This window comes from Abramis brama (assembly GCF_963993115.1).
Source record: "Abramis brama genome assembly, chromosome: 5".
Classification (NCBI taxonomy): domain Eukaryota; kingdom Metazoa; phylum Chordata; class Actinopteri; order Cypriniformes; family Leuciscidae; genus Abramis; species Abramis brama.
The window spans coordinates 11373004-11387726 of record NC_139967.1 but is presented as its reverse complement, the minus strand read 5'-3'; the positions used below and the strand labels follow the sequence as shown (position 1 = coordinate 11387726).

Genomic DNA, 14723 nt, shown 5'->3' with positions numbered 1-14723 from the left:
GTTGATTTCATGAACCTTTATGGAAGTGAAAACAAGCAGTTAAAGGAAAGCTCTCATAGGACTGTGCCACCTGATTTTGTTGAACGGGTCAATGATTCAGTCTCAAATCCTTACACTATCAAGATTGAAAAGCCTCAGTCTGCCACGTACAGTCCAGTTAATTACTGGCCCCTCGCAGAGACTTACAATTCCGGCGCTCCTATGCAGTCACCTTCCCACGGAGAAGTTGAAATGAGTGATTTAGCAAGGTTTCTTGCCCGTCGTGAGATCATTAGTTCCGGGCTCACAAAATTCGACGATCACCCAGAAAACTACTGGGCTTGGAAATCTTCTTTCTTAAATGCCACCAGTGGGCTCAAACTCACTTCCAGTGAACAGTTGGATTTACTGATTAAGTGGTTAGGCAGTCGGTCATCAGAATATGTGAGACGCATCAGGTCAGTGAATATCAGGTATCCTGACGCAGGGCTTAAAATGGCGTGGGATCGTCTAGAAGAGATGTATGGATCCCCGGAAGTGGTTGAGAAAGCACTTTTTGACAAAATTGAGAAATTTCCAAAAATCAATAAACAAGATCCTCTAAAATTACAAGAGCTTGGAGATCTGCTACGCGAGATTCAGTCTGCTAAAGCTGAAGGGTACTTGACAGGACTTTCTTATCTGGACACCTCCAGAGGAGTCAGTCCGATCGTGGAGAAGCTGCCTTATCACCTGCAAGAAAAATGGATTTATCAGGGTTCTGAGTACAAAAGGAAGTACAACGTTACCTTCCCTCCATTCTCCTTTCTTACTGACTTTGTCTGTCAGGAAGCACGTGCTCGAAACGATCCAAGCTTTAGCTTTAGTGCAGTCTGTACAACCCAGATCAAAGCAGAACCGTTGGTTAAAAGACAATTGCAAAGAAGGATGGCTGTGTCTACACACAAGACGGGTGTAACATCGTCAACCGGATTTCTTTCCACAAGAAGTTCCGATAATGAACCTATTGATGTTGAAAAGCAGTGTCCTATACATAAAAACAAACCTCATCCTCTGAGACGTTGCCGGGGGTTTAGAGCGAAGACTCTAGAAGAAAGGCAAACACTGCTTAGAGAACATGGTGTGTGCTATAGGTGTTGTGCTTCGACGGTTCACTTGGCAAAGAACTGCAAGGCAGTAATCAAATGCAATGAATGTGAGAGCGATCGACATGTGTCTGCACTTCATCCTGGTCCTCCACCGTGGGCCAACAAAGACCCTTCATCAGATCATGGCGGGGAGGAGGATAAAAGCCCTTCTCCTACTGTAACTTCACAATGCACAGAGATTTGTGGAGACAGTCCAATACCCAAATCATGCTCTAAGATATGCCTGATAGGAGTATATCCTGAGGATCATCCAGAAATTATGGTGAAGATGTACGCAGTGCTCGATGAGCAAAGTAATAGATCTCTAGCTAGACCTGAGTTTTTTGATCTATTCAAAGTAAAAGGAAAAGAGCATCCATACACTCTTCGAACTTGTGCTGGGTTAACAGAAACTTCAGGAAGAAGAGCCACTGGGTTTCAAGCTGTATCCATGGATGGAAAGACACACGTGTCACTCCCAACACTCATCGAGTGTAATTATATGCCTGACGACCATTCTGAGATCCCATCTCCCACCATTGCACGCCAGTTCCCTCACTTGAAATCTATTGCTCACGAAATACCAGAGATAGATCCATGTGCTAAGATACTGCTTCTCTTAGGGAGAGACATCATCCGAGTCCACAAAGTGAGGAAACAGCTCAATGGTTTGAACAATTCACCGTACGCCCAAAAACTCGACTTTGGCTGGGTGATAGTGGGAAATGTCTGCTTGGGGTCAGTACATAAACCTAGCACAGTTGACGTGTTCCGCACAAACATACTTCTCAATGGACGTCCAAGCATATGTGAGCCATGTCCTAATCAGATACAGGTGAAAGAGAAGCTAAGCAGTAAAAATCATCCCATCTCTTTACATGGCTGTCATTTTTACCCATCCACCTGCCCTGAGTACTTGCTGGGTAACACTATTTTCGAACGGACACAAGACGACGAAAAGATAGCCCCTTCCATTGAAGATCGAGCATTCATGAAAATGATGGACAAGGAAATGTTCATTGACAGCTCTAACAGCTGGGTGGCACCTCTTCCTTTCCGTATTCCACGCCAACAGCTACCCAACAATAGGGATCTGAGTATGAAACGTCTCTTGTCACTCCAACAGACACTAAGGAAGAAGCCTCAAATGCAGGAACATTTCATCACATTCATGCAAAGGATTTTCGATGCAGGTCATGCAGAATTAGCTCCACCTGTGATGAAAAATGAGGAAGTGTGGTACTTGCCTATATTTGGTGTCTATCACCCTCGCAAGCCAGGACAGATCAGAGTTGTTTTTGACTCTAGTGCACAGTACAAAGGCCTTTCTTTGAATCAAGTGCTTCTCTCAGGACCTGACCTGAATAACTCCTTGCTGGGTGTTTTGCTGCGTTTCCGTAAAGAAGCAGTTGCATTTACTGCTGACATTGAACAGATGTTCCATAGCTTTGTGGTAAGAGAAGATCACCGCAACTTTCTCCGCTTCTTGTGGTTTGAGGACAATGATCCCTCGAAAGATGTCACAGAGTATAGGATGAAGGTCCATGTCTTTGGGAATAGTCCCTCTCCCGCGGTAGCAATCTATGGACTTCATCGTGCAGCTCAACATGGAGAACTTGAGTTTGGGAAAGATGCAAGAGCCTTTGTGGAGCGTAATTTTTATGTGGATGATGGCCTGAAATCAGTGCCCACGGCTGTGGAAGCAGTTGATCTGTTGAAAAGAACTCAGGAGATGCTAGCAAGTTCCAACCTGAGGCTTCATAAAATAGCATCTAACAGTCCTGATGTAATGAATGCCTTTCCTGTGGAGGATCATGTGAAAGATCTCAAGGACCTCGATCTGGAAAAAGATACTCCACCTATTCAGAGGAGCCTTGGTCTGAGCTGGAATCTTAAAACAGACACTTTCACTTTTCGTGTTGATGCAGAAGAGAAGCCTTTTACACGTAGAGGTGTCTTAGCAACTGTCAACAGCGTTTTTGACCCTCTTGGGTTGGCAGCACCTGTTACGATACAAGGAAAGTGCCTTCTTCGTGACCTGACAGCAGACACCAAAGACTGGGATGCCCCTCTACCATCAGTCAGGGAAGCTGAATGGGAGGCTTGGAAAAACTCTTTGCAAGATCTAGCTCAATTTGAAATACCCAGAGTGTACTCAATGGTTTCACTATCTTCAGCTCAAAGGAAAGAAATTCACGTTTTCTCAGATGCTTCCACAAAGGCAATTGCAGCAGTAGCCTACCTGAGAGTAATGAATGACAATGGATCATGTACCGTAGGGTTTGTGCTAGGCAAGGCTAAGCTTGCTCCACTGTCTGCTCACACTGTACCTCGATTAGAGCTTGGAGCAGCAGTCCTGGCAGTAGAAGTGGCAGAACTCATTCAAGATGAGATAGATATTACTCCAAACGCTGTAGAATTCTATTCTGACAGTAAAGTAGTGTTGGGGTATATTCATAACCAAACCAGACGGTTTTACGTATACGTGAGTAATAGAGTCCAGCGGATTAGGAAATCTACAAGGCCAGAACAGTGGCATTACATTTCCACAAGTCAAAACCCTGCTGATCACGCAACTCGTTCAGTGCTTGCCTCAGACTTAAAAGATTCCACATGGCTTTCTGGGCCTGCGTTTCTTTCTCATCCTGATTCAGAGTGTCTTGAAGACAATCCATCATACAATCTAATTGACCCTGATTCAGATGTGGAAGTACACTCTAACCGTACAGATTTGACCCTCCATGACTTTCCTGTTAAACTTGGCTCACATCGCTTTGAGCGCTTTTCGACTTGGAAATGTCTCTTACAAGCTATATCCAACTTAATTCACATCATTCATTCATTCAGACTCGAAACTGAGTTAGCAAGTACCTGTAAAAAATGGCATCTTTGCGACAAAGCACTCCCAGAGGAACTTTCACAGGCAAAAGTTGTGATATTACAATGTATCCAACAGGAGAGCTACCGTGTTGAGTTTGCTCGTCTTTCTGAAGGAAAGGAAATCCAAAAAAACAGTGGACTGAGAACTCTGAACCCCTTCATTGACCGAGATGGGCTTCTGAGAGTAGGTGGCAGACTCAAGCATGCTCCTATAGAACAAGGAGAAAAGCATCCTGTTATCATTCCTGGGAAAAGCCACATAGCCCTTCTCATCACTAGACACTTTCATGAACGGGTCAAACACCAAGGTCGCCTTTTTACAGAAGGTGCAATCAGAAATGCAGGATTCTGGATCGTCGGGGCGAGAAAACGCATTCATAGTGTGATTCATAAATGCATCATCTGTCAGAAACTCAGAGGAAGAGTTGTTGAACAGAAAATGGCAGATCTTCCTCCTGATCGACTTGCCACTGATCCACCTTTTACTTATGTCGGCCTTGATGTCTTTGGGCCCTGGATGGTCGCCTCTCGCCGCACTCGGGGTGGCTTGGCGAACAGCAAAAGATGGGTACTCATTTTTACCTGTTTGAGTATTCGAGCAGTGCACTTTGAGCTGATTGATTCTCTTGATGCATCCACCTTTATCAACGCCCTGCGACGCTTCTTTGCCATAAGGGGTCCAGCAAAACAAATCAGATCAGACTGTGGCACAAATTTCAAGGGTGCTTGTAAGGAGCTGGGAATGCTTGCAGAGGAGCCTAGTTTTAGGAGCTACTTGAATGAGGAAGGATGTCGTTGGATCTTTAATCCCCCTCATGCATCCCATATGGGAGGAGCTTGGGAGCGACTTATCGGAATTGCACGTCGCATATTAGACTCCATGTTGCTTCAAAAGAGTCACTCTCATCTCACTCATGAAATGCTGGCGACATTCTTGGCAGAAGTTTCTGCAATTATGAACGCAAGACCTCTCGCACCAATCTCAAGTGACCCAAATTCACCCGCCCTGTTGACTCCAGCCACTCTTTTGACTCAGAAAGTTGGTGTCTTGTCTCCTCCTCCAGGGGACTTTGAAAATGATTTTTGCCGCCAGAAATGGAAGCAAGTTCAACAGCTTGCCAGCACCTTCTGGGAAAGGTGGCGACGTGAGTACCTAGTCAATCTTCAAAGTCGCCGCAAATGGCACACGAACCAGCCTAACATCAGGGAAGGAGATATTGTACTTATGAAGGAAGCTCAAGTTAAGAGAAATGACTGGCCGATGGCTCTTGTCACTAAGGTCTTCCCAGGCGATGATGAAAAGGTCAGGAAAATTGAAATCAAGGTCACCAAGGATGGGAAGTGTAAAACTTATCTGAGACCTGTGTCCCAAGTGATTCTTCTTCTGTCATCAGAAGAACAGAATGAATAATGTTCTACAGAACTGTTGCATTGTTAGTAGTGGTATTTCTAAAATACCAGACGGGGAGTGTTCTGACTATTTAAGTAGTCATTTAATTTTGATTTTATTTAATTGGTTAAGATGCATCATGTGACTTAGGTTAGAGGTCGTGGTGGCCATCTTAGTTTTTCACTTCACCACAGCAGTGATGCAGCAGCAGATGTCTCTCTGATAAAAGATATATTCTTCTGTTATTTCATGCCAAAGAGGCCATCGTCTGTAAGTTTGTTTATTTAATATCATCCATGTTAAAAAAGAGAGTATTTCATAGAATTTAAGAAAAATTTGCTGTACATTTTCAAAGAAGATTATTGTTATCTTTCTTACAATTTACTTTTATTCATACTTAATTCTTAATGTACATTTTCTGTTTGTATTGTAGTTTCACAAAAATGTACGTTGTGGGAGTGAAGATTTCAAAGTAAAACACAGAAAAAGAACTTCTTTGGTTTCGACTTTTTCTTCAACCCTCATCCTGTTTAACTATCTGTTGAGGTGCAACATACTTGCATCAGGGACAGAATAGTGAATGAACCAAAATCAAACGAACCCGGGTCAAATCCCGGGTCACTTTATCCGTGTATTTTCTGGAATCTCTGTGTGAAAGGGGCTTTATATTCAAAACACATTATCCAAAAACAACTCTTAAACAACAGCTTATTCAGGGTTGCATCAAATAAATGTATCTTGTTTTAAGGATTTTTAGATAACGTGTGGGTAATGCAATATTTTAAAATGTGTTTGTGTAATCAAGTGTTTCAACATACCTCTGTTCCCTTCCTTCTCTATAATCCAAGTCATAGCTCTGTATAGAGTCTGTCCTAGACTCTTTTGACAATGCCTCATGCTGTAATCTTCGACCAATGGGGTACTGGTGTACAGAGGAATTAGGTTGAGCTGTAGTGTGGTATCGTGGAGGCCTACTGTTTGTCTCACTGCGATAATCACTGTCCCTGTCATCCACAGCGCTGTCGTGGTCATCAAAAGCTACAGCACAATGAAATCCAGAAGTAAGTAAAGTCTTGTCAGGGAGGACTGCACCTAAAACTTTGCATTCACTTCATATCATATAGCATCTGTATTTGAGTGTTCAGGGCGGAGACTCCAATGTACAAATTCAAAAGGATAGTGAACATTAACAAAGCAGTGACAACAGTGTGATATGCTACACTCCATAATAAACTATTTTTTGAACAAATTAAAAAATATTATAAAAAGCAGTTATGTTATGACTTCATATTAAATTAAAAATCATTTTACTTTTAAAAGTTTATTTGTCAGATCACTGCATAAAAACTAAAAGGCAATTAAAAATTGTGAAAATTATAAAGAAATGGTGACCATTCACAGCATCTTCGCCTTACCTTATATACAGTACATATAAAATCTTAATGTTGAAAAATTACACATTTCTAAATACAAATAATTAACATAACACATAAATTCATGAAGCACAAATAAATGGTAAATGAAAGAATGATGGAAAGCCAAAGTGGGAAAGGAAAGAGAATTGTGCAAAACCTCAGTTTGCATACTGTATGCACTAAATTTAATCTTGTTGTATGTATGCTACTAGTTAATGGCTTGGACACACCAACACATTATTTATTATTACTATTTCCAAATTTTAGAATAGTACTAAAGTTAACAAATAAAAACAAAATGGATTATCAAATAAGTTTTAATTCAATGCTAGGCTTTGCAAAGAAAACCACACACAGGCACAATTTAGATTTGTCCTAAGAACTAATTTTAAGAATATAAGGCTTTAATCAAAAGGTTTGAGATGGCAAACAAATGTAGTAGTGTGGCAAAACCTTTGACTGGTAGTGTATATTAGACACCTTAGATGTCTGATTCTGGTCTACTGCTAATAAATATGACATTTTTGACTCAAATAATCACCCTCAGAATCTGTATGTGTATTTGTGTTGTTTAAATCAAATTCTCCATTACAAGTGCAGCCAACTGCATCTGATTCACTCTTTCTCTCTCTGTGAATTAATACATTGTAAAAGAAAGAAAGAAGTAAAGAAGTGAAATGATGATGAGTTCCAACACACAAAATACGTACTCTGCTGATCATTCCACCCAAAGTATGTCCAATTGCCTAATGGTGTGGAGAAAGTTAAATAGCAGAAAACAATTGCAATTTATAGGTTAAAGCATGTAGAAAAATCTACTTTCTTATTCATTCAATATCATAAATCTACTCCTGTTCTTGTTACAAAATACCATCAACTATTTCTGTGAATTACTCATGGTGAATTACTGTGAATTAAGGGCTTCATGGTTGCTTAAAGGGATAGTCACCCAGAAATTAATTTTCTGGGATTATTTACTCACAATCACGTTGTTAGAGAGACTGACAGTCTCAGTATTCACTTCCACTGCATCGTTTTTTCATACCATGAAAGTAAATAGTGACTATCATAGCATCATTCTGCCTACTATTATTTTTTATATTTTAAGTAAAAAAGAAAGTCATACAGGTTTGGGGCAAAATGAGGGTAAATGTTGACCATTTTTATTTTTCAATTAAAAGAGAATCTTGGCAATATTACAACAAACAGAACATAAAAGTATGAACGACATAATCATCAGGACTAAATGCATTACAATACAACAGCTATTATTTACTGCCATCTATTGGCTTAAAGAGGAAATGTCATGTAGTTTTCCTGCACTGTAAAAGCTGAAAAGAGAATACTTACAGCACTGGGAGGGTACTGGGGGCAGCTGTCTTCTCTGTGCTTCATCTTGCAGTGAATACTAAAAAATAGATGACATCAGCTACATGAATGAGGTGAATCAAATTATGTAAGATAGAGGCCTGCTTAAACTTATTTTTACACTGGCTCTACACTGCTCTAGTCTTCCCTCCATTCGTTATACTGTCCAGCTCATTGGTCTTTTGGCAGGATAAATGTGCAGTAACTCAGTGCTCACAGCAGGTGTCAGAAGAAGATAATTCTTTCCCTAAAGAATTCCTTTTTGTTGTTGTTGTTGTACCAATATAATATTGATGAAAACAAAATACAAAATACCTGCTCCATACCAACATAAGCCAAATCAATACACATCTAAAGTTGAGTCGTTGTTTTTTGTTAAGAAAATGCTCAGATCTATTTTCAGTCTATGGCTGAAAATTAATCAAAAACATTACATTATCAATACCTTCATTTAACCAGGAAAAGATCACTGAGATTAAAAATCTCTTTTACAGGAGTGTCCTGGCCAAGATAAACAGTCCGGATTTGCATATACACATATACAAGTAGCAACATATAAACAAAATATATGAAAAAAAAACAACCATTAAAAGCACGTCATGAATTAATTTTCTAAATTACGTATTACAGTTTTAAAATGATTAAAAAACACCAAATTGTGCAGCCTCAGTTTCGTTTCAAGAAAATCCCAGTCCGAGGTTGCAGCATATTTAAAGGAAGCTTTACCAAGATCAATTCTGACGGGAGGTCCTGAGATATGAGTGACCCAGTATGGCTTTATATATTAATAAATACCAGTTTATTGTTCTTTGAATGGTTAATCAAGACAAAGCAACTCTTTTATACAATGCACAGTGATGTGTTGACAATTTACAATCTGTAATAAATCTTTAGACACCATGATACAAAGCATCCAGAGAGGCAAGGAGGAGTATGTTGATGCACTACAACCCCATAGTCAAGAACCGTTAAGAAAGTATGTAATATATTGCTGGATCTAAAAAGAAAATTATTCAAATTCAAGAAAAGGATGTTCTAAATTCATCTCAAACAAACTTCAATAGAGTCCTTTTGAAAAATGCATTAATATTGTTTAAGAATGCAATAAATAAATACGATTTTAAATGCCTAGGCCCATAAAGAAACATGTTACTTCTTCTACTGTAAATATTCACACATCTCTACTCCAACTAAACACACACAGTCTGTACCTCATCATGTATCCTCATAGAGTTGATGCGCTCCAGCTTTTTAGTCCAGTACTGGGCCTCGTCGTCGGGTATATCTGCACAAGCCAACAAATAATGGAGAAATAAGGGGGAAAGAAAGTCCGATATTATCTGATAAAACTCCAGCTTCCACTATCTCACACTCCTCCCTTCTAGTTTCTCTGGCCACACAGCATTCAATTCTGTATTCACAGTGTTTAATATGACATGAGAGACAGAGGTTACTGCAGGAACATCACAAATACATCAGCAGCACCCTTCACTTCCTCTATATTTTTTTTATGATGTTCTCCGTTTATGTCTCCATAATTCTCTCATTTCATTTAACTTTTTAGGGCATACAGTGGTGCTAAAAACTCAACTCAACACAACACAACACAACACAACACCATTACACAAAATAACATAACATAACAAAAGTTTCTCAACTTTAGTCCTGGGAACCCACCTATCAGAATGTTTTGGATGTCTCACTTATTAAAACACCTGACTCAACTCTTTAGTGTGTTGAATAGGGAGACATCTAAAACATTCTTGGTCCCAAGGACTGGAGCTGAAAAACACTATACTATACTATAATAATGAACAGGACTACCAAAAGGGAGCTCAAAGCGTGTGTCCAGCAGCACTTGGTGAGGAGTGGGGTTTTTAGTGCCATATATCTCATCTTCCTTCATCAGAACCTCAGAATCCAGTGAGGTCCATTCTCCTGGCCCCTCCTAGAGCAAAACAGAGAGAAAAAAAAACCTGTAAGATGCCAACTCTGACTCTGAGATACAGTGCATGAAATAGAGATAGACATCAGCATGAAGATATTAGAGGTAGCGTTTGGAGTTTTCACGTCAGAAAGCATCCCTTTTTACCAGTGGCACTTTGACTGTATTTGTTTTACAGAGTATTTGCATTTTCAAGTTTAAAAATTCATGAGAACCACACTAATTTAGCTACATTTCTGGAGAAAATGTAAGTGGTCGCCTGTTGACAGTAGCTGCCAGGGCCTTGCTGTGTAATTATTCCAAGGTGATGCGTTATCATCCACCAGTCAAACATTGTAAGCCTGAATGCTTAATAAAGTAAAAGCACTCCTTTCCACATCAAGCCACATGCCTTGAAGTATAATTTACATTAGTTGCACAAGTGTTGGGTTTATTTTACTTAAGTAATACTTAAGGTTAGGGATTTCGATTTTTTTTAGCTTTTTAAAGTACCATTGGTTATATTTATATACCCTTAATCCTTAATTGACTTAGTCTCTTGATTTAATCAGACCATTAATAATATAATTTGCGCTGTTGACTGGCACCCTGGGGTTATTTCATAACTGTCCAGTTGGAAGCAGTTCAAGCAAAGTTTCACATCATTTGCAATGCCTTCCCCACCCACCTCAGCTCCGGGCATGACTCAGATGGTCTTATGTATCGTGTGAAAAGGGGTGGGAGTGGCACTTTCATGCCTCACCAGATAGACAGCTGAGTCGAGATGTGTGATTCTTGAGGGCATGTTCTCTGTATTCCGATTGGCTGGTGGTGCCCACTTACCTCATCTGATTGCCGGATAGTGTTAAGTGGGATCCATGCTGTTCCTATCAAGGTGTCCCAGATGAGTCCTTTACTCCACACCTCAACAACCAGACCCAGGTCCAGACGATTTATCTCACTTGGGACACAGAAATAGAGATCAGACCATCAACAAACATGCATACATTTTTTTTTTTCACCCACACCTCTCTGTGAGTTTAAGAAATTTCATCAGTGTCCATTAGAGGAGTCTAAAAATAGCTTTGCCAACGGTAGGTGAATTGAGAAAATGTACTAGGCAAATATTTTGCACAGACCATAAAAATTGCATTTCAAATAATTAATAATGCTTTTTTACAATGGAAATAGAATTATGTAGCTAAGTTTTCTTGAATATTGGCAACTTACAATATTGGCAATGGATGTCCGTCCATCTGTCTATCTCTCTGTCTGTCTGTCCGTCTATCAGAGGTCTATCTATTCAACAACAACAAGGATCTGCCTATTGTTCATTGGAATTTAAACTATATATTGTTCCTGAAAAAAATATATTGTTCCTGGCAGTGTGTCCATTGTGGACTCTGCTTTAGGGTTAACACTTTACTTCAATATTGGTCTAAACAGCTCCTAATATTCACTAAAATATTAATGTCAAGCTCTTATAGAGAAGTTAAACTACAAGAACAGAAATATTCTCTGCAGAATTCCAAGAAACCAGACCCATTCTTCACAATCATATTTAATATAAAGACACGGTCATTATCTTAGGAAGTGGGAGAAGAGGAGGGGGATTAATTATAGGTCTCTCTGAACACTACGATCAGAACAGTGAGTCTTTTAGGAGTCCTGCTACGCCTAAATATTTTAATTTCTCTGTAAAACTCATAATTGTCTCTCCCTCTCTTCTTTAGTTAATTCTCAGTGGTCTGTAAAAGCTTGATGCTGGCAGCAAACCTTTAATGCAGCCATTTCACTACATTTCTCACTTAGCAAACAATTTCTTATCCAAAAAAATCTAAAGCAGTTAAGCATCTTGCAAGTAGGTCAGAATAGGGGCCACGTGGGTCACTCAATCAGCAGACATGTAACGTGCGATTAGAGTGATTGACAGAAAACCTGACAAGTTACAAAACAATATGACCTTTTCAGCTCATCATGAACCTGAACATGGGAGGCCCCTGAACTTGGGAGGCCCCTGGGCTTCAGCCCAGGTAAGCCCGTGCATTAATGCGGCCTTATTAATGGCCTTGACAACACGCATACACTTTGATTCTCTCATCTACACAGAAGCAGCCGTTTTCATTTTTGCAAATCATACATTATTACAAAGAAAAATATTGTCCATGAAGATGTGAAAAAATAGGCATCAATCTAGTTTACACATTTACCCAAATTATTATATGCCTGTTTAACCGAAGCTAATTTGGGTGGGTTTCTCCCATCCCCATATAATGTCACTTCTCTGTCTTTTACGGCCCTGACGAGAACGTCGGTCTCCTCGGCTGTGAACCGCTAAATCCGCCGTTATAATAGCAGTCCGCCATGGAACAAGCGCGCCTGCTCTTAAAGGGAATGTGAGATGTTGCTCTGATTGGTTTATTTCACATTACGCCCAAACCACACCTATGAATAATGAAGCTACCTCAGACCAACCCATTTTAGATTTGCGTCAGGCGCAAGAGTCATTTATCCCGCCGGTATAATAGCAACAGCGCCCAAGACCCGTCCACAAAGTTACTTGCGTTTCGCGCTTGATACTTGCGTTTCAGATCGTTAAAATAGGGCCCATAGTGCATATATATATATATATATATATATATATATATATATATATATATATATATATATATATATATATAACAGGTCAAAAGTTTGGAAACATTACTATTTTTATTGTTTTTTAAGAAGTTTCTTCTGCTCATCAAGCCTGCATTTATTTGATCAAAAATACAGAAAAAAAATTTAATATTGTGATATATTATTACAATTTAAAATAATTGGTTTTCAATTTATTATACTTTAAATTATCATTTATTACTGTGATGCAAAGCTGAATTTTCAGGATCATTACTCCAGTCTATCACATGATCCTTTAGAAATCATTCTAATATGATGATTCATTATCAAAGTTGGAAACAGTTCTGCTGCTTAATATTTTTTCATAACCTGTGATAATTTTTTAGGATACTTTGATGAATAAAAAGTAAAAAGTTTTTTTCTTTTTTTTTTCTGAAATAAATCAATACTTTTATTCAGCAAGGATGTGTTAAATTGATAAAAAGTGATAGTAAAGAAGATTTATATTATTAGAAAATATTTTTTTATTTTGAATAAATGCAGTTCTTTTTAACCTTTTATTCATCAAATATATTAGGCAGCAGAACTGTTTCCAACACTCATAATAAATCAGAATATTAGAATGATTTCTAAAGGATCATGTGATAGACTGGATGTGATGTGACATATGACACTGAAGACTGGAGTAATGATGCTGAAAATTCAGCTTTGCATCACAGGAATAAATTATTTTTTTAAATATATTCAAATAGAAAACTATTATTTTAAGTTGTAATAATATTTCACAATATGACTGTTTTTTCTGTATTTTTGATCAAATAAACGCAGCCTTGATTAGAGACTTCTTTCAAAAATATAAAAAAAAGTAATGTTTCAAAACTTTTGACCTGTACTGTACCTGCACACTATATATATATAGTGTGTGTATGTATATATATATATACAGTGAGGAAAATAAGTATTTGAACACCCTGCTATTTTGCAAGTTCTCCCACTTAGAAATCATGGAGGGGTCTGAAATTGTCATCGTAGGTGCATGTCCACTGTAAGAGACATAATAAAAAATAAAAAAATCCAGAAATCACAATGTATGATTTTTTAACTATTTATTTGTATGATACAGCTGCAAATAAGTATTTGAATACCTGAGAAAATCAATGTTAATATTTGGTACAGTAGCCTTTGTTTGCAATTACAGAGGTCAAACGTTTCCTGTAGTTTTTCACCAGGTTTGCACACACTGCAGGAGGGATTTTGGCCCACTCCTCCACACAGATCTTCTCTAGATCAGTCAGGTTTCTGGGCTGTCGCTGAGAAACACGGACTTTGAGCTCCCTCCAAAGATTCTCTATTGGGTTTAGGTCTGGAGACTGCTAGGCCACGCCAGAACCTTGATATGCTTCTTACAGAGCCACTCCTTGGTTATCCTGGCTGTGTGCTTCGGGTCATTGTCATGTTGGAAGACCCAGCCTCGACCCATCTTCAATGCTCTAACTGAGGGAAGGAGGTTGTTCCCCAAAATCTCGCAATACATGGCCCCGGTCATCCTCTCCTTAATACAGTGCAGTTGCCCTGTCCCATGTGCAGAAAAACACCCCCAAAGCATGATGCTACCACCCCCATGCTTCACAGTAGGGATGGTGTTCTTGGGATGGTACTCATCATTCTTCTTCCTCCAAACACGTTTAGTGGAATTATGACCAAAAAGTTCTACTTTGGTCTCATCTGACCACATGACTTTCTCCCATGACTCCTCTGGATCATCCAAATGATCATTGGCAAACTTAAGACGGGCCTTGACATGTGCTGGTTTAAGCAGGGGAACCTTCCGTGCCATGCATGATTTCAAACCATGACGTCTTAGTGTATTACCAACAGTAACCTTGGAAACGGTGGTCCCAGCTCTTTTCAGGTCATTGACCAGCTCCTCCCGTGTAGTTCTGGGCTGATTTCTCACCTTTCTTAGGATCATTGAGACCCCACGAGGTGAGATCTTGCATGGAGCCCCAGTCCAAGGGAGA

At 39.3% G+C, this 14723-nt stretch overlaps 1 protein-coding gene across 1 annotated transcript in view; it reads right to left on the bottom strand.

Moving 5' to 3' along the window:
* LOC311083067 (uncharacterized protein) overlaps positions 1 to 14723 on the bottom strand; it is a gene marked incomplete at its 3' end in the record, with an annotated part of 45986 nt that overhangs the window by 6390 nt on the left and 24873 nt on the right. Inside the window, exons 4-9 of the mRNA XM_084114318.1 lie at positions 10927 to 11044; positions 9984 to 10107; positions 9371 to 9444; positions 8142 to 8199; positions 7502 to 7537; positions 6195 to 6414 (exon numbers count right to left, since the gene is read on the bottom strand). Coding sequence (XP_083970444.1) covers positions 6195 to 6414; positions 7502 to 7537; positions 8142 to 8199; positions 9371 to 9444; positions 9984 to 10107; positions 10927 to 11044 — 630 coding nt within the window. The remainder of the gene's footprint in view (positions 1 to 6194; positions 6415 to 7501; positions 7538 to 8141; positions 8200 to 9370; positions 9445 to 9983; positions 10108 to 10926; positions 11045 to 14723) is intronic.